General features: G+C 41.0%; 2 protein-coding genes across 8 annotated transcripts in view; one reads left to right on the top strand and one right to left on the bottom strand.

The window, feature by feature from the left end:
* Nucleotides 1-6,258: 6,258 nt before the first annotated feature.
* LOC113070116 (proline-rich protein 7) lies at nt 6,259-15,311 on the top strand. The gene is made up of 2 exons (XM_026243316.1): nt 6,259-7,828; nt 14,693-15,311. The coding sequence occupies exons 1-2, from the start codon at nt 7,528-7,530 to the stop codon at nt 15,160-15,162; spliced, it is 771 nt and encodes a 256-aa protein (XP_026099101.1). The 5' UTR covers nt 6,259-7,527; the 3' UTR covers nt 15,163-15,311.
* A 5,989-nt stretch (nt 15,312-21,300) lies between these two features.
* Nucleotides 21,301-22,497, bottom strand: part of LOC113070115 (drebrin-like) — a 76,235-nt gene continuing 75,038 nt past the window's right edge. For all 7 annotated transcript variants that reach the window (XM_026243309.1, XM_026243312.1, XM_026243313.1 and 4 more), the window contains one exon: nt 21,301-21,587. In XM_026243309.1, coding sequence (XP_026099094.1) covers nt 21,535-21,587 — 53 coding nt within the window. In that variant the 3' untranslated portion in view covers nt 21,301-21,534. The remainder of the gene's footprint in view (nt 21,588-22,497) is intronic.

Raw genomic sequence — 22,497 nt, 5'->3', positions numbered from 1 at the left:
GAAGTAGGAGAAAAAAATAATACTCCAGTAAAGTACAGATACCGCCTTTTAGTACTTAAGTACAGTAGTGAAGTAGTTCTACTTCGTTACTATACATCTCTGCACATGACCCACGGTGCGCTTGCAGCATTCTGAAAAGTTGAGATGTTTTTACATTTTGCTGTATTTAAAACACACCGAACCGTACTGAACTGAACCGTGACATCAGTGTATCATATCGAACCGAACAGTGAATTTTGTGAACCGTTACACCCCTAATATATTATATATATATATATATATACAGTATTGTTCAAAATAATAGCAGTACAATGTGACTAACCAGAATAATCAAGGTTTTTAGTATATTTTTTATTGCTACGTGGCAAACAAGTTACCAGTAGGTTCAGTAGATTGTCAGAAAACAAACAAGACCCAGCATTCATGATATGCACGCTCTTAAGGCTGTGCAATTGGGCAATTAGTTGAAAGGGGTGTGTTCAAAAAAATAGCAGTGTCTACCTTTGACTGTACAAACTCAAAACTATTTTGTACAAACATTTTTTTTTTCTGGGATTTAGCAATCCTGTGAATCACTAAACTAATATTTAGTTGTATGACCACAGTTTTTTAAAACTGCTTGACATCTGTGTGGCATGGAGTCAACCAACTTGTGGCACCTCTCAGCTGTTATTCCACTCCATGATTCTTTAACAACATTCCACAATTCATTCACATTTCTTGGTTTTGCTTCAGAAACAGCATTTTTCATATCACCCCACAAGTTCTCAATTGGATTAAGGTCTGGAGATTGGGCTGGCCACTCCATAACATTAATTTTGTTGGTTTGGAACCAAGACTTTGCCCGTTTACTAGTGTGTTTTGGGTCATTGTCTTGTTGAAACAACCATTTCAAGGGCATGTCCTCTTCAGCATAGGGCAACATGACCTCTTCAAGTATTTTAACATATGCAAACTGATCCATGATCCCTGGTATGCGATAAATAGGCCCAACACCATAGTAGGAGAAACATGCCCATATCATGATGCTTGCACCTCCATGCTTCACTGTCTTCACTGTGTACTGTGGCTTGAATTCAGAGTTTGGGGGTCGTCTCACAAACTGCCTGTGGCCCTTGGACCCAAAAAGAACAATGTTACTCTCATCAGTCCACAAAATGTTCCTCCATTTCTCTTTAGGCCAGTTGATGTGTTCTTTGGCAAATTGTAACCTCTTCTGCACATGCCTTTTTTTTAACAGAGGGACTTTGCGGGGGATTCTTGAAAATAGATTAGCTTCACACAGACGTCTTCTAACTGTCACAGTACTTACAGGTAACTCCAGACTGTCTTTGATCATCCTGGAGGTGATCATTGGCTGAGCCTTTGCCATTCTGGTTATTCTTCTATCCATTTTGATGGTTGTCTTCCGTTTTCTTCCACGTCTCTCTGGTTTTGCTCTCCATTTTAAGGCATTGGAGATCATTTTAGCTGAACAGCCTATCATTTTTTGCACCTCTTTATAGGTTTTCCCCTCTCTAATCAACTTTTTAATCAAAGTACACTGTTCTTCTGAACAATGTCTTGAACGACCCATTTTCCTCAGCTTTCAAATGCATGTTCAACAAGTGTTGGCTTCATCCTTAAATAGGGGCCACCTGATTCACACCTGTTTCTTCACAAAATTGATGACCTCAGTGATTGAATGCCACACTGCTATTTTTTTTAACACACCCCTTTCAACTAATTCAACTAATTGCCCAATTGCACAGCCTTAAGAGCGTGCATATCATGAATGCTGGGTCTCATTTGTTTTCTGAGAATCTACTGAACCTACTGGTAACTTGTTTGCCACGTAACAAGAAAAAAATATACGAAAAACCTTGATTATTCTGGTTAGTCACATTGTACTGCTATTATTTTGAACAATACTGTATATATATATATATATATATATATATATATATATATATATATATATATATATATATATATAATTTTTTTCCCCTTTTCATACTGTGATGCGTGTCAAGGTCAGAACATAGGCGAGACAAAACACATTACAAACGAGCCATTTGTTGCATCCAGTTGGGAGAAACGGCAAACAACAAGCTCTACTCTACACCTGTGGTTTTCAATTCCAGGCTTCGTGCCCCCCAGCTCTGCACAGTTCGTTAGAAGTGAGCTCCGTGCATGAACTGTGTTCCCATTGACATGGTCCCTACATGGTGTTGATTGCTTCCTACTTACTTCCTGAGCAGGGGAAATCTGTTGAAGTTTACCTCACTTTGGAACATTCATTCATGGATTTGCACTGTGCAACGTCTTCAGACATTGACAGTATATACCTCTGTAAATAAATACAATTTAAATTCCTTTGAATGGAACATATACATTAACTTACGTTCAAATAGAACAAACATCTGAAGCAATAAGAGAAACATACAAAATGTGTAGAGCAGTATGGAATTACATTTGCTTCAATAAAAATGAACGAAACTTTATAAAAAACGGGAACTCTGAATGGGAAGTAGACGCCACTCAGTGGTGCACATACTGGAAAGCTATTGCGCTGATTTGTATTACTAAATATGTAAATAATATTTGACCATTTGACCTCAGTCTGTAAAGAGGAACGCCTCGGGTACGTATGGTAACCCTCGTTCCCTGAAGGAGGGAACGGAGACGCCACGTCAATGACCGACAAATATGGGATATCGCTTCGATAGACCAATCTACTTTGAGTGTAAACTAAATGAGCCAATGCACATTGGCATGCAATTATTGCCGCTGATCACTGCGTGAGTATAAGAAGAAGGCAGCAGGTGCAATGCATACCAGGTTTTCATTGAGGAGCCGAGCCGGGGACCTGGTAGCTCAGCGGTGGTATAGCAATCATGGCGACGGGACGTGACGTCTCTGTTCCCTCCTTCAGGGAACGAGGGTAACCAAACGTAACTGAGACATTCCCTTTCAGTCGGTCACTCTCAACGCCACGTTGAATGTGGGATCCCTATCAAAGCACCATGGGTGCTACCTCTTCCAGTGCCCTGTGCGAGCCGCCTGCGCCCCTATCAGGTATAGGCCGGGGCTCAGAACAAGTAGCTCCCCTCACCGTTGTCAAAGCACTACCTCACTTGGTGAGATTGGATAACACTGGGAAAACGTACCCATTCTGCTTGGAACCAGGATGCTGCGGAGGCCCAATCCCTCCCGAAGGAGGTCTAATACACATATAGCATCCGTTTTGGAGTATACAGAGAAATTTGAGGTGATTAAAAACCCTCTTGGGAAGGCAGAAGTCTGCCGGGGAAACACAGGCTCTAAGGCTATACCGTGGACTATACACATACGAGTACCGCTTAGGTCTCAATATGGAACCCATCCTTCCATGGTTCACACGGATACATAATGAAGGTCTGGCGCCGGACGTTCTGCTGCATCCAGCTGCTTAGGGTGATGGAGGATCTCAACAGGGTCTACAGTATGGACACTCTGGAGCAGTTTAAGCAAGACGACACTAACCGGGCCTCTCAGTGCCACTATCCGTTTGAAGTGAGAACACAGGAGGATACTGGCTCTACACGAAGGCTATAGAACCTAGCAAACATGTTAGGGGTCGCCCAGCCTGCAGCTCTACAAATATCTGTCAGTGAGGCACCACGAGCCAGTGCCCAGGAGGATGCAACACTTCTAGTTGAATGAGCTCGTAACCTGAACGGGCAGGGCACACCCTGAGCCTGATAAGCCAGGGTTATGGCATCCACAATCCAGTGGGCCATCCTCTGCTTAGAGAGGTCTCTGGAGAAGCAAACAGGTCTACCTGAGCAGCTCCGAACCGTCTCAAAATCAGCTGGACCGTCAGGGGATGGAGTCGCCATTCTCCCGGGAGCATTGCTCAAGACAGCTCGTCGGCTGTACGATTGAGCAGGCCTGGAATGTTAATGACATGAAGAGACCTCAGAACCTTCTGACTCCAAAGGAGGAGGTGGCGAGCGAGTTGTGACATGCGACGGGAGCGCATACCACCTTGTCGGTTGATGTACGCAATGATCGCAGTGTTGTCCGTTCAGACCAGCACATGCTTGCCACGTAAGAGACCTTTGAGACGGTTCAAGGCAAGATGTACTGCTAGCAACTCTAGGCAATTGATGTGCCACTGCAGCTGCGGGCCCGTCCAAACCCATGAGACTGCATGCCTGTACGTGCCTGTACGTGGCCCCCCAGCCGGTGTTGGAGGCATCCGTGTAAACCACAGAATGCCTGGAGATCTGCTCTAGGGGCACCCCTGCCCGGAGAAATGCAAGATCTGACCACGGGGTGAGGGTTTGGCAACAGGCCGGTGTAACTTGGACCCGGTGAGTGCCACGCTTCCACACCCACCTCGGGACTCGGCCATAAAGCCAGCGCATTCGGTGGGTTGCTCCACTGGATCGGAGGTGTAAGAGGAGTGGTGGTCCCCAGAGGGTTGGTTCCCTGCAGGGTTTGTCACCACTGTGACCCTCAAACCGCCCGTGCTACTACCGGAAGTGGATCTTGTCTGTCCGCCAGAATGAGCCCCAGATAGTGGAAGAGGAAGAGGTGCTCCGCCCCCCTGAAGGTAGCGGAGCCTGGTTCGCAGCTCCGAGATGGTCATCTTCTCGCAATGAAAACATGAGGCATCCATGAAAGCCAACTAAGCGTGCTTAACGCCCAGACACGCGAGGCAGTGATCGTGACCATCACCCGGTGCCAGGTAACGACTGCACCCAGAAACGCACGGGTGAAATGGTATCCTTAAAAGGACGATCCGTCGTCTTTAAAAAGACACACCCGTGGAGCTCTTTTAGAGAGAATTTGCTCTTTTAGGAAATGCTCTTTCAGTGCTGAGGCACACAGGGGACATGGCCGCTTGCCACATGACAGGGGGTAGTGCTGCCTGAAGTGTGCAACCCACTTGATACTGGAACGACCGGAACGAAGATTCCCAGAGCATGCTGAACTCGCAGTTCCCTGTAGTCACAGTTGAGGTAAGCAGAACGATACTGTCGCTTGGCTTCGAAGCGAAAAGCTGGTATGCATTGCACCTGCTGCCTTCTTATACTCATGCAGTGATCAGCGGCAGCTGGATGCAATAATTGAATGCCAATGTGCATTGGCTCATTTAGTTTACACTCAAAGTAGATTGGTCTATCGAAGTGATATCCCATATTCGTCGGTGATGAATTAATTAATCAAAATTATATCGCAACAGCGATAAATGGGGATTAGGCAGAAGCTGCTATTGTCATGTGTACCTTTCAGTGAATTGGTGGCTCCAGGCAAAATATAAGAATGGGGCCCTATGGATTTCCATACATTTTCTTAGATCAACCTTGAGGTTTCTTTTTTTATTTAATGCTTGCTGCTGCACAATGGTGCCCAATAGTTGTGTCCAATGTTTCTAAACTTTTCATCTACACATTAAATGGCTTTAAATACCAAGAGCATGCTCACAGATGAGAACAAAACAGCATTGGATGAAGTGGATTAGAGCCCTGCACGGGTCTCAAATATAGGCCCTAGCCCATATTTTTCCCCTTTCTCCACCCAAAATAGCGTATACTTCAGTTTCAGCTATTAAAATAGTTCAGTTTCATATGTAATGAAAAAGTTATTATATTTTGTTTAGTTTTTTTTATAAAGTAAAATGTAAAAAAAAAATGTTTGGAGCATTTTTTGTTCATTTAATGGAAGTTTTTTGTTGAAGCTATTAAACGACTTAAATTATATATTATTATAATGCTTCAGTAAGTGTGCATTTAATTTATTTTATATAGTTTCACAGTTTGAATTTAATTATTGAAATAAATTAACTTTTCCACAACATTCTAGTTTATTGAGATGCACTTGTAATATGCAGTCATTTTTGCTCATAAAGGTAATAAATCATTCTAAACTGTAAAGGGGCTAGTTTTATTTGTGTGCACTCACAATATCATATAAAATAAAGAAAACAAATGCTTTCTGCAGTCTGGGTTTTGAACAAGAGTGCTTCACAATGATTAAATGGTTAGTTCACCCAATAATCAAAATTATGTAATAAATAATTCACCCTCATGTCGTTCCAAACCAGTGAGACCTCCGTTTATCTTCGGAACACAGTTTAAAAGCCATGTTGCAAGTTAACCACCACTTTCGACTAATGGGTACATAAATCACTCAAGATAAGTATATCATTTTTAAAATGTCTCAAAAATGGTCTTAAAGACCAGTTTTTTTACGTTTTTCGTATTAACCTTTTTTTTTTTTACGCAACTTGGTGATGACGTCACGTTGGGGAGAAGTGGAGGAAAGTTAGCCTCAGCCTAGTATGATGCCGTGTTCCAGGCAACTCGTAACCCGTGTTTTTCCAACCTTAAACCCGTGAAAGTGCACTGGAACGGTAGTCAAACCCGTGACTTCCCACCCGTGAACTCGTACTAGATTGATGTACTCCGAGTTCCCAGTTCTGACGTCACACAGCACGTGAAACAACGATGGCAGCCCCTACGAATAATACTGCCTATGGATGCAGTGTTTATGCAAGTGGTACACGTTGAAAAAACGATTTTAGGTCAATGTAACGTTGCAATAAAATAAATAATCTAGCTACAATTCCTTTCCCTCAGAAAGTTTGGCGTAACTTGCCTGGAACGGTACAAAGTCATTAGTCATGTTATGAAATAGCGATTACGAGCTCAAAAACCTCCCTAGAACGCAGCATCAGAACTATAGCGACTGACGGATGAGGAAGAGGTGGCAAGAGCCAACATGTATGATGGCCCACAGCCCTGTAATTTCGAACCAGCCAGACCTGAGAGGGAAAATGAAGAATTGCCAAGAACTGATGAAAGTGTGTTAGCACGATATTCTGCATCTATTTGAAAGAACAGATGTGCGAAATTGTTACTTACCCCCCTAAAGTCATTATGAGAGTTATGCTGAGGTTAATTAGGAAATGGGTCATTGTGCGTGAAATATTAAAGGTCTGTGTTTTGAAAAAATTACAAGTACATAACTTATGATGGTTGCCCCTTTCTATGTTCTCTCCCTTTGTTGAGCAGCATGAATGCTGATGTCCTCAGGAGTTCTGAAGAGCCCTGATCTGCTCAGTGGAGGATCACAACACAGGAGGAGACCCAGACACTGTGATACTTTAGCATTGCTTCGTTGTAACCTGCTGTCAGAAAAAGAGCATCTGCAGATACTCATTTCTTATTGTAAAAGAGGCTCTGGCAGACCTTCAGAATGTACCTCTTCATTTTCACGTTTGCGATATATGGGACATTTTCATGGAACATGCTTCAAGTGAAATCTGACCTCCATTTAGTGGGAAACCTTTCAGTTGATTAACTTCGAGAAAATCAGCTCAGCAAATGCTTGGATAGACTCTTAGTGGTTTTAAACTATATGATTTGTAGAAAAATGGTAATTGTAGAAATATGAGACTTGGTCAGTGAACTCCATGACATAATCATCAGGTCCACACAAGACTTTAAATCTTCCCACTTGATCCTGGAGGGCCCAAACCTTATCAAAGTCATAATCATGATAATGTCACAGGGTACCTATAAGTTTTTGGCATGCTTTGCTGGTTTCTGGCTGATCTGGGCTCTCTTTGTCATGCTTTGCTGCTTTTGCAGCTTTGCCCAGCGCAAGTTGAAGCACCAGCATCAAGAGAGGCTGAGGGAACAGTGCCTTCGAGCACTGGAGATGGAGCCTCTGGAGTGCACTGGAATTGGTTATCTTCCCAGGGAGCCTCCTCAGTTCTGCCCACCAATTCAAATGATGTCTCCACAGCTGCCTGTAACACACACTCTCCCTCAAGCAAACTGGACTGTCCCAGAAGGTAGGATGTTTAAACACAAAATGTTTGTGTGTAATTAGAGATGTAGGGACTATTATAATTAAGAAGTTTATACATTTGTACAACCACATATTCAGAAGATATGGCTCAAAAGAACAATTTTAATGAACCATGCCCTAAAATTTTCATGAAATCAATATTTGAGGTTAATGGTTTTTAGACCTATTAAGTCTATTAGCAAAATAAACTTGTAGCAGAATATTGGTAAACTCAAAAAGGACTAGACCTTTGTTGACAACTTAGTTTAGTTGTAAATACCGTTTCACTGGGACTTTTCCAGTTTTCATATGTAGTTCTTACACCCTTTCCTTCTAATGCATAATGTCTCTTAATTATAAATCTGTGAAAATAAATTTGTTATTACATTTGCATGGCATGGTTGGAATAAACAAAAGCATTGACTCGAGTGGCCACAATCAGCTTCAGTGGCCATATCAAAGTCACTCTTTGTGCAGATGTGTGCAGTGTAAATTGTCTAAGCATTAATGGTAGGGAAAGCCCCTTATACTGGAGAGCGGCCATGTATGAAGAGTTTAAAAAAAATAATTAACGAGTTCATACTTACATATAATAAGCTGAAGTATTATAGTGCATATTTGGCGTGCTGTCCGGGGAAGGGGCTCCGAGCTCGGGAATGGCCCGAACCTAGAGTACCCCCCAAAAAGCAATAGCGGAAAGGAGGGACTGATATTTTTAAAAAGCAGGTTGGAAGGGCCTATGTACTCCAGTGATTGCAACTTTACCTATTGGAGAAATAGGCACCACCGGCTGCTTGTGTCAGACTATGTGATTTAGGGCGCCCGGTCGGGGGGGCTCAAGCCGTTGCACAACCAGAGCACCTCACTGCATTGGAACGGATGAGCCCCACCGGCCAATAGCGGAGGAGCGACATAATTGGATTGCCCGACCAGGAGGGCCCGAGTTGTCTCGACCGGAATGAGCCCCTGCTAGTCAGTGGGCAACCAGGGCAGATACCTGACCGAGAGGACCCATGAAGCCTCCGACTGGAGATTAAGACTCATTACGACGGACGTGTAAGTCCTCTCGGTTGAGCAGATAAACAGGCTTTGGACCGCCGACAAAGAGGGCTCTTGCAACACCCGACGGAAGATCAATACTCACGGCATCAGATGGATAAGACCTGTTTGTGGGCAGCAAGAAAAGAAAACCCAACCGGGAGCACTCTGACACGAGCACAATACTCAACGGCATCAGACGGGTAAGCCTCGCCGGCCGGGGAGCGAGAAGAGGAAAACCCGCAGCAGCCGGCCGGGGAGCGGGAAGAGGAAAACCCGCAGCATCCGACGGGAGATCAGGACTCAGAACATCGAACGGGTAAGCCTCACCAGGCGGGGGGAAAAGATTTGGACAGAGTTTGGCGGGAGGTGGAGACTCTTGTCGTACAGCGAGTAATGTCACCCGTCATACAGGAATGAAAAGTTAGGTGGCCGTGAGACACTCGCCGACGTCCAATGGGAGCTCAATACTCAAGGCACCGAACGGGTAAGCTGTTAATCTTGAGTACCTATAGAGTAGTACTGCATCCTTCGTAACTCCAAAAAGTCTTTAGTTTTGTTATATTCATAAGAGAAAGATAGTCTGTACCAATTTTTCCCGGAAAAACACGACCGACTGGAGGCGTGACGTGTGGGCGGAGCTAAAGAATCACAAGGGCCAGTAGGCTTTTGCGTTGAGAGCGTTTGGAAACTGTGTCATTACCTTGAGGAAAAAAACATCATCCAAAACAAACCATGGCTAACAGTCAGATTCAGCCGTTTATTTATGATCCAGAATCAGATCCCGAGGCTGAAACTGAACGAGAGCAGCAGCAGCAACGACTCGCTCCGAGCGGGGCTCAAACCCGGGTCTCCGGCATGGGAGGCTGATGCACTAACAAGGAGGCAGAGATATTTTAAGCAGTTTTACTCACCGCTTGCGGTTCCAACGCACGATTGTGACCCTTTTTCGTTGGGATTGCACCATCCTTAAGAAATAAACGATACGCAAATCCGTCGTCAAACTGGGCCTTGTTTGTAAAACAAGCATCTTCGAAATGCAGGGAACAAACACAAACACTTGCACAACTCCGTTGATGCTCTGTAAAAATAAACTCCGTCCACTGGTCCCTTAATGCTGTTTTTTCTTTAGTAATCTGTGCAGGGTTGTCTTGCCCTGGCAACCAAAAACACACTCCTTTTGTGACATTTCGCGACGCTCTCGCTCTGATCAGTGATTGTCTGTGCTCAGCCTCTCAGTGCTCTGTCATACGGGAGCACACGCTCTTCCGGCAGACGTGCCCTTAGGACCCATATGAGGAAATTCCGCTCCATCTAACGTCACACAGAGCCATACTCGAAAAAAACTTTCCGAAACTTGTGACAAACCGGAAGGAGTATTTTTGGAACAGAAAAACTCAGTATGCATGAAATAGCATTTCACCCCCCTTTAAATATTAAATTATTATATTTAAAACAGCTAGTTCATGTAATTGGCTACTACTGTCATCTCGCTTGTCTTGTGAAAAATTTGCCGCATCTGCACACGGAAGTTATCTATCTAAATGATCTGGAAATCGGTCAATGGTGAAACAATAGAGGATTACATTTACAGTTCAACAATTAAACCCTAATATGGACGTAAATTAACATGTTAAATATAGTATTCAAAACAGGTAAATATATTTGGAGTAAGGTTTAGTTGAAACTGATGCATTGGTCATACGCTCTCCGGACCATGCGCCTCATGATGAGACCGACACAACGCCACAGAAACAAAAGAATGAGATACATTCTAACATAACTGTGGCATTAAACTTAGTTAGTGAGGCTTGTTTAAAATATTGAGCATTCCAGATTACCTGTTAAATTGCAATGAAATACCTTGTATCTGCAGACGATGTATGTTTGTGGATTGAGACTTCTTCACCGCCTACAGGCTCAAATGAAATGGAATAATGGAGCAGTTTGGTAGCTGAATTATAGTAGGCCGCCTAATAATGATAATAAAACGCCCGGAGAGCAGTTGGGGGTTCGGTGCCTTGCTCAAGGACACCTCAGTCATGGTATTGCCAGCCTGAGATTCGAACCCACGACCCTAGGGTTAGGGGTAAAACGCTCTAACCACTAGGCCCATTTTCCCCCTCCTTGGCTGTGGGAAGAGTAGACGGGTTAGTAACAATTGATGGGGCAACCTAAAAATGAATGCGTAGCCTACTGTGTTGCCAGCTTAGCGATTGGTTGCCTAATTTGACAATTCATTAAGCCTTTGTCCACATTAGTATGTTCCAGTTGGAAAAGCATCATTCCTCTTGTTTTGGCCTTCCTGGCTTTTTAAACAGCCTCCAAAACGGATAAATTTGGAACATTGGTTTCACATGGTAGTATAGACTGTGGAAACAGAGGCTTCTGAAAACAATGAATATAATTTAGTCTTGTAAAACATACCAATAGACATGATTATGGCAATAACATTAATTGCAGTTATGTGTTATTCACTTCCAAGCAGTTTCTAAAGATATTTAATTGCATGCTTTTTATATTATAGTCTTAGAAAGACAACAGAATTTTACCCACATTTGCTGTCCTGCGGCAAAACAAGGGTAATGGTGTATTAGATAAATTCTAAGCGATCACGCCATTAAATGGTGAAATATGTCCCTAAATAATTGGTCCTGCCAGAATAATTGCATGAAACTTATGTCTGTGTGAGGTTTAAACATGCACGGTAAGGCAGATAATATCTTTGGAAATTTCAGTGTGGATGACGACTCTGGAAAAAATGCCTTCGCTTCGTGGTAAAAAATGGCATCGTCATTTTTGACGGCACACGACATTTGGACACGATTTGTCACATTTCTCCCTCTAGGCAGTTGTGCAGAACTTTCAAACTGGTCGTGCAGCAACTGTTAATTAATAATTTTAATGAATGTAATGTATGAATACATCGTCACAAATCAGATGACCCCCAAAATAAAACAGTAGGTTTTATGGGGCTAATCAAGTAAATAATGGTTTAATAATTATTTCTCCCATAATTATTATAAACCACCATTTTACATAAATTGTGTTTGAAGAATAATGTTAAAGTTAACAAAATATTGGTAATTCTGACCTTGCACCAATAGATCTGATTAGAATACATCACGTCCGGTTGGGCGTTCGCATACGGTTTAGTCGCAGAAGATAAAATATTTGAGCGCATCCGAGGCTCAAATTGGATCTGAAATTTCCGTATACGTATGTGATCGGAACTCCACGCAGCTCCCGCACTACTTTCTAGCCGCAAATCTGTATTTAGCGTCTTCACCTGAAAATCTATTGATTACGACGCACAGTCTGCGCCGTTAGAGGAGGCGGCCTTAAACTGCGCCTCGGCCGGAAAAGCCTGACAAACCATCAATGGAGACAGGTAGGCTAATTCAGCTGTATTTATACCCTAAGGTTGATTATCTTAAGTGGCTCCACCTGTGCTAATTAGGGTAAGTATCTGACGTGCTCCTCCCGAACCTTGTTATGAAACTGCATTAAAAAAAACTTTGTTAAAATATACCATTAGGTGTATTTTAAATTCGCAATTTCAATTTGCACAATTTGAAGGGTAATGGAAACACACCTTATATATGTCTCTTCTTAATCAGACATACAGTAATCTGATTAAAATTCCTACAGACTTCCACTTTAATGATAATGCTATAAGCTAAATCTTTAAGCATTCACATACTGTCTTTACATGCTTCAAACTTAAAGGCTTTTTAAACTCGTCAAAACGAACTTGACAAACTTTCCAGTTCAGTTTAAATTTATCATATTTCATATAGCTATCAGCATAATCCAATAACAAAGCACAGGATGCTTCCACTTTATTACCTTTATTAATTAAGCATGTTGTTTTTTAAGCAACAATGATCATCATCTTGAGATGTACTGTACCACTCAAAACACCTCAAACACTGAGGGCAGTCCAAGCTGCATTCTTTCATGTATAACACGGTAACAGTGAGTCTTGTGTGATTGTTGTGTAGGCAGAAGAGTACAGCACTGAACTAGCAGCATTTAGAGCCAGTCTAATCATGTGCTTTGGCAGATGGCAAGCATGATTTCACCAAGTACAACATGTTCCTGGATCAACATCCTGGAACAACATTCCAATCAACCAGTCAGAATTGAGATATAACTTTTCAGAAAATATCTGTTTTAGGCTTACAACCAGAGTTAGGTGCTTAGACTCTTGTTAATCAGCTATCATTTCCCACTGATTTTGGGAATAATTTATGGGTAGGGTTAGGTTTAGGGGTAGTAGGGATTGGGTTAAGTTTATATTTTTGGCCTGGCCATATCTACTCCTGACCCTACAAGTGGTTTGAAGAATGTATGGATGGCCATATCAAGGAATCAAAATACGATTAAGAATAAAAAGGCTAGAATGCACTGCAGAACTGAAAAAAAATCTGAACATATTCAAGAACACTACGCATCAAACTCTAAGCTGACTTAGCTTATAGGCTCTTCTTATTTATCATGAGCATTACAGGATTGCAGCAAATGGTTTGCAGGAAGGATTGCAGCAAATGGCTACAAAAATAAATAAATACATAAATACACCTGGGCATCATACACTAAAGAACTGAGGATCACACACTACCAGACTTTCAAGTCGTTCTGAACACAACTCTTATAGAAATGTGCCTTGCTGCTTGGAGACACGTGACAAATGAAAACAATGTGTTCTAAAATTGACTCATTGTTCTAAAATTGACTCATAATATCAAACATGTTTGATATTATATTACAGTGTTTGATTTCTGACTACAAGGAATCATAGTCTAAAGCTAAAAAATCAGAGTCTGTGCCCATAATACACATAATTTTGTGTGAATTCTGTCAACTATGATTGACCAAAATCTGCAGATTGACTTTGACTTTTGGTACATAGCATTGATGCGTCCAAACTCTAACACTTGACAAAAATGTATTCCACCTTTATAGGCTTTTTTGACAACCCCAGCACACCCTTTCTCAACACCCTAGAAACCACCTAAAATTACCTATCAACAGCATAGCAATGTGCTATCTTCCCAGAACACCCTATCATCTTATTGGGGGACATTGCCTAGTCACAGCCAAACACATTCTTTTCTCTGACCTCAATATGCTGGTTTATGACTTCCTCTATAGGAGAAAATCTATTCTAGCTTTCATCTAGGAGTGAGAAGTCACCTTGGGGAAAATGATAAAAGCTTCAGTTCTTCAACCCTCACCTAATAAAAATGTACAGGGTTCTCATTTATGTTGTTTAATGTCCTCTGATTACATGCAGTAATACATGTTAAATACATGTTTTTTTTTTTTTTTTTTTTTTTTAATTATTATCTGATGGGGTGGCAGTGGCTCAGTGGTTCATGTAGGTTGTCTACAAACCGGAAGGTTGGTGGTTCAATCCCCGGCTCCACCTGACCAAGTGTCAAGGTGTCCTTGAGCAAGACACCTAAGCTGCTCCCAACGAGCTTGATGGCGCCTTGCATGGCTGACATTGCCATCAATGTATGAATGAATGGGTGAATGTGAGGCAATTTGTAAAGCGCTTTGGATGGCCATGTGGTCTGTTGAAAGCGCTATATAAATGCAGTCCATTTACCATTTGATAAGCTGTGTGATTACATATGTTTCATGATATCTGGTCTGACTTGAAAAAAAAAAGGGCTACAATATCTTGGGCTCATGAGGCAAAAGTTTTTATAATGTAAATGAAGTGAAGGACTTTGCCACTAAAACCTTGCATACTTGGTGCAGCTTTCAGTGTCTGTTGTACTTCCTGTTCTTTGCTGAATTGGTTGTTTTTTCTCAACAGACACAGATGTCTTTGGAAAACCTCCTTGCTACGAAGAGGCTGTATTGATGGAGGATCCACCACCCCCTTACAGTGAGGTTCTGGCTGACCCCAGAGATGGAACTAACACCAAACCTGCATCCAGGCCCTCTAGGGAGCATCAGGAGTCTGAGACCAGCAAGATGGCCCCTGTGACCATGTTTCCTGAACGTGACTACTCCTCCCTAATATGCCTACCTTCGGCCAGGCGCTGGGACTCACTGGAGCACCTCCTGTCCACCATGGACCTTAACCACAACAACCTGCCAGTTGAGCCTCAGGCCTCTGCCATCTCCACCATGCCTAGTAAAGGCCGGACTCACACAGACATGGGCTTGCGGGGACTCCACTATGATCAACACTATGGTTTGCCCACAGCCTTTCCCCTTTTGGGTCGAAGTACAGCAGTACGAGTCCGCAAAAATAGACCTACAGAACACTTTCTGAGATAAACACTCACAATGGAAAAGAACTAAAGAGCTAGTTAATTATAGACCAATCTCGAATCTCCCTTTTCTGTCCAAAATACTAGAAAAGGTGGTATGCTCACAATTATATTCCTTCTTAGAGAAAAATGGTATATGTGAGGATTTCCAGTCAGGATTTAGACCGTATCATAGTACTGAGACTGCTCTCCTTAGAGTTACAAATGATCTGCTCTTATCATCTGATCGTGGGTGTATCTCTCTATTAATTTTATTGGATCTTAGTGCTGCGTTTGACACAATTGACCACAGCATTCTTTTGCATAGACTTGAACACTTTGTTGGCATCAGTGGAAGTGCATTAGCATGGTTTAAATCGTACTTTTATGACCGCCATCAGTTCGTAGCAGTGAATCAAGATGTATCATATCGATCACAAGTGCAGTATGGAGTACCTCAAGGCTCAGTAATAGGGCCGCTACTCTTCACGCTTTATATGTTACCCTTGGGAGATATCATCAGGAAACATGGTGTTAGCTTTCACTGTTATGCTGATGATACTCAGCTCTATATTTCTTCGCGGCCAGGTAAAACACACCAATTTGAAAAACTAATGGAATGCATAGTCGATATAAAAAAATTGGATGACGAGTAATTTCTTACTGCTAAATTCAGAAAAAACAGAGGTGTTAATTATAGGACCTAAAAACTCTGCTTGTAATAACCTAGAACACTGTCTAAGACTTGATGGTTGCTCTGTCAATTCTTCGTCATCAGTTAGGAACCTAGGTGTGCTATTTGATCGCAATCTTTCCTTAGAAAGCCATGTTTCTAGCATTTGTAAAACTGCATTTTTCCATCTCAAAAATATATCTAAATTACGGCCTATGCTCTCAATGTCAAATGCAGAAATGTTAATCCATGCATTTATGACTTCAAGGTTAGATTATTGTAATGCTTTATTGGGTGATTGTTCTGCACGCTTAGTAAACAAACTACAGCTAGTCCAAAATACAGCAGCAAGAGTTCTTACTAGAACCAGGAATTATGACCATATTAGCCCGTTCCTGTCATCGCTGCACTGGCCCCCTATCAAACATCGTATAGATTTTAAAATATTGCTTATTACTTATAAAGCCCTGAATGGTTTAGCACCTCAGTATTTGAATGAGCTCCTTTTACATTATACTCCTCTACGTCCGCTACGTTCTCAAAACTCAGGCAATTTGATAATACCTATAATAAAAATCAACTGCGGGCGGCAGATCCTTTTCCTATTTGGCGCCTAAACTCTGGAATAACCTACCTAACATTGTTCGGGAGGCAGACACACTCTTGCAGTTTAAATTTAGATTAAAGACCCGTCTCTTTAACCTGGCTTACACATAACATACTAATATGCTTTTAATATCCAAATCCATTAAAGGATTTTTAGGCTGCATTAATTAGGTAAACCGGAACCGGAAACACTTCACATAACACCCTATGTACTTGCTACATCATTAGAAGAACGGCATCTACGCTAATATTTGTCGGTTTCTCTCTTGTTCCGAGGTCACCGTGGCCACCAGATCTAGTCTGTATCCAGATCCGAGGGTCACTGCAGTCACCCGGATCCAGTACGTATCCAGACATGATGGTGGATCAGCACCTAGAAAGGACCTCTACTGCCCTGAAAGACAGCGGAGTCCAGGACAACTAGAGCCCCAGATACAGATCCCCTGTAAAGACCTCGTCTCAGAGGACCACCAGGACAAGACCACAGGAAACAGATGATTCTTCTGCACAATCTGACTTTGCTGCAGCCTGGAATTGAACTACTGGTTTAGTCTCGCCTCTGACTTGCTTAGTTGGGGTCACTTCATCTACAGCGATATCATTAACTTGATTGCAAATAAATGCACAGACACTATTTAAACTGAACAGATATGACATAACTGAATTCAATGATGAACTGCCTTTAACTATCATTTTGCATTATTGAGACACTGTTTTGCAAATTGAATATATATATACATTATTATTTTAATTTTTTTGCACAGAACAAAATATTGAATTGAGACAATCAATTAAATTTACTGCACCTAACTCTCATTTCAAAAACACTGCCCCCAAAATACTTGCACTGTAAAATGAATCTATAGGAAACGGTTGATTGTCTGGGGTGAGTACAGTTGTTTAAAATAATTGTATCTGCTTTTACCCTTTATGTTTTTATATTTTCAGTTATATCACAACAGAAGCTAAAGACAGAGATGTAAACTGTTTTCTCTCTGCCAGCAATGTTTTGCTAAGTGACCATAGAAAAACTATGTGAATCTTTTTGCACAGATGAAATGAGCAGTACCATCACTGATATGATAAGTGGATTGTGATATGCAAATTAGCATATACAAGACATATTATGTATCAGATGTTCCCCGTTTGTGATCTATCAATCAAAGGGGGTTTTGTGCATACATTTCTTTCGATCTGGTAAGATTCTTAATTTAAACTAAATTTTATTCCCATTTGACACCGAATTTAGACTCCAAATTCTCCAGAGCACATTTTCTTTCTCTGTGAACATGAACTTTGAATGGCAAACCGTGAATGAGTTTCATGCAGGGATCATGTAGCATGCAACGTGTGTGCTTGTGTACACAGGCTTTACTAATTCATAGCTGCTATATATTTTCATGCTCATATGAAAGTTTTGAGGATTTTTGGTTTGTTTTCTAAAAATATTCACAATATACAAACAGGGCCAGTGAATTCCTGATATCTGATCAATAAAACTGAGGTACAAAGTCTAAAGTTAAGACAAGTGTTTCAACAGTTCTGTGTGTTCATTTTGTTGCATGTAGAAAAACATAAAAGTAAACATGTTTGCTGAAGGATTTGAAAGTATTTTATTAACATACATAAGCACACAGCATGTCACAAAAGATATTGTGCTTGTTTCAAAAACAGCATGTGAGAAGCGGACGGAAAAGGAAGAGATAGAAAAAATTAATAAAAAATTACTTCCGGGAGTCGCTAAGCATTGCTTCAGGGGCGAAGAAGAAATGACTGTAGTAGAACAGTAGTATTAATAGTAATAGTAGTGGTAGTAGTAGTCTCCTAGTAGTTTGAGGGAGAAAGATAATAATAATCACCACTAAGGAGGTAGGAGGGTGAACGTAAATACATGGAAGTCATTTCAAAAGGGGCTAAGTTACTGTTAAAGATGCGGGTTACATCCTATTAGGTTTCATACTGAGCAACCTTATTTCTCTCACTAAAGAAACATCAAAACCCCTATCCAAATGTACACCAACCCCTGTTTTTCAATGGTGGTGAACCAATACATGTTAGTGATTGTAGTACATTTAACATGAGCACAAAATTTAAGCTATTTACAGAACAATACTATTGGTTTAGTCTTATTGCTTTCTTTACCTCTCTAGGTATCCTTTGTAAAACCAAGATGTTATGAAGCCGCTTAACACTATGACTAGAAGTATGAGGTGACCGGGGTTAGTCACGGCTGAGACAGTGGTTGGTGATAACTTAGCAGTTAAAGGGATAGTTCACCCAAAAATGAAAATTATGTCATTAATGAATTACCCTCATGTCATTCCAAACCCCTAAGACCTCGTTCATCTTCGGAACACAGTTTAAGATATTTTATATTTAGTCTGTGAGCTTTCTGTCCCTCCATTGAAAACGTATGTACGGTATACTGTCCATGTCCAGAAAGGTAATAAAAACATCATCAAAGTAGTCCAAGTGACATCAGTTCAGACAGGGTCAGTTAGAATTTTTTGAAGCATCGAAAATACATTTTGGTCCAAAAATAGCATTCAGCATCGTCTACTCTTCCGGGGTTTTTTTTGTGAGTTCAAAACGATCGAATCACTTGATGTAACCAGATCTTCTTGAACCAGTTCACCAAATCTAACTGAATCGTTTGAAATGGTTCGCTTCATCAATAAGCATTAATCCACATATGATGTAAGCTGTTAACTTTTTTAATGTGGCTGACACTCCCTCTGATTTAAAACAAACCAATATCCCGGAGTAATTCATTTACTCAAACAGTACACTTGACTGAACTGCTGTGAAGAGAGAACTGAAGATAAACACCGAGCCGAGCCAGATAACGAACGAAAGATTGACTCGTTCTCAAGTCAAGAACCGGTTGCATCGGTTTTTGGATCACCGGTAAGTGATGGGAAGTTTGGTTCTTTTCCGTGAACCAGTTCTTTCGGACAGTTCGATTCAATAAACCGGTTGAATAAAATGGTTCACCGGTTCTTTTGCGCTTGACGTAATGACGTCATTACGATGATTGCCCTTGATTCAAGCCTGCGGTTTACCCGCGCTTATAACGTTAGCACAGAATAAGTTCAGAATCAATCACCAAAAGAACCGGTTCAGTTCAGACGCACTGTGTGTCAGTCTGCTTCACACTGAATATCACACGTGCAGTATCATCAGCTCCTCGGTTCTCGAATCGGACGAATCCGACAGAAACGGTTCTTGACTCAAGAACGAGTCAATCTTTTGTTCGTTATCTGGCTCAGCTTGGCGTTCATCTTCAGTTCTCTCTTCACAGCAGTTCAGTCAGTTTACTGTTTGAGTAAATGAATTACTCTGGGATATTAGTTTGTTTTAACTGAGAGGGAGTGTCAGCCACATTAAACAAATTAACAGCATAAGTCATTTGTGGATTAATGCTAATTGGAGACACAAACCGTTTCAAACTATTCAGTTAAATTTGGTGAACTGGTTCAAGAAGATCCGGTTACATCGAGTGATTCCTTTTTGAACCGGATATCACTAAGCTGTAGGGTTTTAGACCCGAGTAAATCTAAAATATCTTAAAATAAAAATGTCTTTACAAATTTCTGGACATGCTATGGTCACATACTGTGAAGGAATTCTAGGATTTTTTTTAAACTAGCAACAACCTAAAAAAGATTATAAGGTCATAATAATATTATATTTCAATAATAGGGGTTACCGTGGCTTGAAATCTGCAATTAGAAATTATTTCCTTCCCTTGGATTATAAATCTATTTTAAAAGGTTCAAAATTACATCCACAAAAATATTTAGGTCGAAACGATACTCTACGCAAGTACATGAACACAAATGCTTTTATTTCACTAATCGCAGTTTGCTAGAATGTGTTAAAAGTATGCAATTCATAACAAGATGCTAAGCATTGCATTCTCAGCAGTGCCAATCGGGCGCTATAGCTACCATTAGCATTAACCAACTTTTGTAAGACAAAAATGTCATAATGGAGTTACAGTTTGAGTCTTTGTAAGCAAGTTAGATAACTGCCTATGTTTATAGTGAAATACTTGAATAATATTAAATTTGAAAGTATTTATTTTGGCTTCTCAAAGGTTTACTTCCCCCAAAAAGGAAAATTCTGTCGTCATTTATTCACCCTCATATCATTCCAAAAACTCACTTTATTCTGCCAAAAACAAAATGATTTTATTTATCATCTTTAACTAGTGTTCTTGGAACAACACATTAAGGCTGCTACTAATATCTACTGTACAGCAGGACTTCACATTTGTATTTGCATCACCATTTTCATACTTACGTAGAGTATGTTTCAGGCCTGAGCCTTTCCAATAATAATACACACACTCACTACAGAATATATATATATATATATAACAATTCCCAATGGAGTCCACTAGAACTGTTATTGCCTAAATTTCTCAACAAATCAAAGATCTATTGCAGTTTTTCCAACAAAAAACTGCTGTTTATGTACACTGTCTCATATGTAGCCAAAATATACATATGCCACCTGGAGCTAAAGTCCTAAAAGGCTGTAAAACTTACACGTCATACTCAAAATAATTGGCACAACACAACATTTTTCATAACCACATATAAACCCCCTTCCAATTGCTAAGTACAATTCACTTAACTGAAGCTAAAATCAAGTTCTGACATGCCTTTGCTTCTATGAAGGTGAGGGTTCGACCATCCCTGATCGATTGAGTCATCAAAGCATAACACTCAAACACATGATTCAACTAACCAACTAAGATTATAGGGAGTTGTTTTGATAAAGGATATAGAAACTAAAACAGAATGGTCTAATTTGCTACTACACACACCTGTTAGGCACAGGGATCGATACAACACAGGTGAGCGCTAGAGACACACTGTGCTATACTCTGCATAGAAAAAAAAAGATCAAAATAAATAATAAACACACACATACATGAACCAAGAGCAGTCATCCCCACTGGCATCTTTAACAATAACCTGAGTCCTTTTCTTCTGTGGCTAACATTGTTTTTGTTGTTGTTTTTTTATCTAAAATATTTTGATGCAAGACTTCTGAAACTGTTGTAAAATAAGTTTTACATAGAGGTGTCGCCTCTTTTTCCCTCAGTCACTCCTATTCATCATCTTCCATCACAGGGTCTGTATCCCAGCATGTAATGTCGATTTCTGTGGCAGACAATAAGACAAACATGTTATATAAGGATCTTTTCTGAGGCAAAGGAGTGATGTAACAAGAATAAATTATTTTCTTTGTTCTTCTTGTTTATTATTCTTATTGTTATTTAATTATAATGAGATATACCTGCAAGAAAGGAAAAGTTCCTTCAAAATATTTTTTTTGTCATTATTCACCCTTCGGACATTTCAAAAAACATAAGATTTTTTTTTTCTTTTGTGGTGAATATTTGAAGAATATCTCAGCCACTCTTTTCTTAGGTTGTCAATCAGTGTCATTTTACTATCACTGAGATATGGTTCCCATTCGGTCACTTTCAATGTCACATCTATGACAAACAAATTTGGAAATTTTGCTAGAGAGACCAATCTACCCGAAGTGTAAATTGGCATGTGATGATTGCATTCAGTTGCCGTTGATCGCAGTGCGAGTATAAATAGGAAGCAGATGCACCACATACTCAACTTTTCCCTGAGGAACTGAGCAGTGTTATTGTTTTGCTCCTGCCAAGCCTTCGTTTGAATGAACAAGTCAGCGTGCTCAAAGGACCTTTTCTGTGTGGGTGGTACGGCACTATAGCAGGTTGGTCGACCTTCGTAGAGTGGGTGCAAACTACAGGCTGCACAAGCCCCCTGTAGTGTTGCAGCAGCCATCTCTCCTGTGTTCATCAGCGGGTGAACCGGAGCTCTTTGGGAAGGAAGATTCAGCTGTGCAGCCGCCCTCCGGGATGGCAGCAGGGCCTGAATCAGATCCAGAGATGACTGATATGCTTTCCCAGGCTGCCATGAAGTTAGGGCTCAGGTGGAAACCTCCACCGCACCCTGAGCCCTCTAGGATTCTCAGGGTGGTCTGCACTGGTTCTTAGTGCCCCACTCTGGTGCCATTCTTCCTGGAGGTTCA

Source organism: Carassius auratus, unplaced genomic scaffold (genome assembly GCF_003368295.1).
Source record: "Carassius auratus strain Wakin unplaced genomic scaffold, ASM336829v1 scaf_tig00002951, whole genome shotgun sequence".
Taxonomy (NCBI): Eukaryota; Metazoa; Chordata; class Actinopteri; order Cypriniformes; family Cyprinidae; genus Carassius; species Carassius auratus.
The sequence above is the reverse complement of the archived record's forward strand: the minus strand, read 5'-3'. Positions and strand labels throughout refer to the sequence as shown.

Excerpts from the sequence above, each read along its gene's own strand:
- LOC113070116 (XM_026243316.1), top strand. The coding sequence starts at position 7,528 with ATGATAATGTCACAGGGTACCTATAAGTTTTTGGCATGCTTTGCTGGT. Across the intron at positions 7,829-14,692 it reads AAACTGGACTGTCCCAGAAG|ACACAGATGTCTTTGGAAAA; the intron begins GTAGGATGTTTA and ends TTTTCTCAACAG.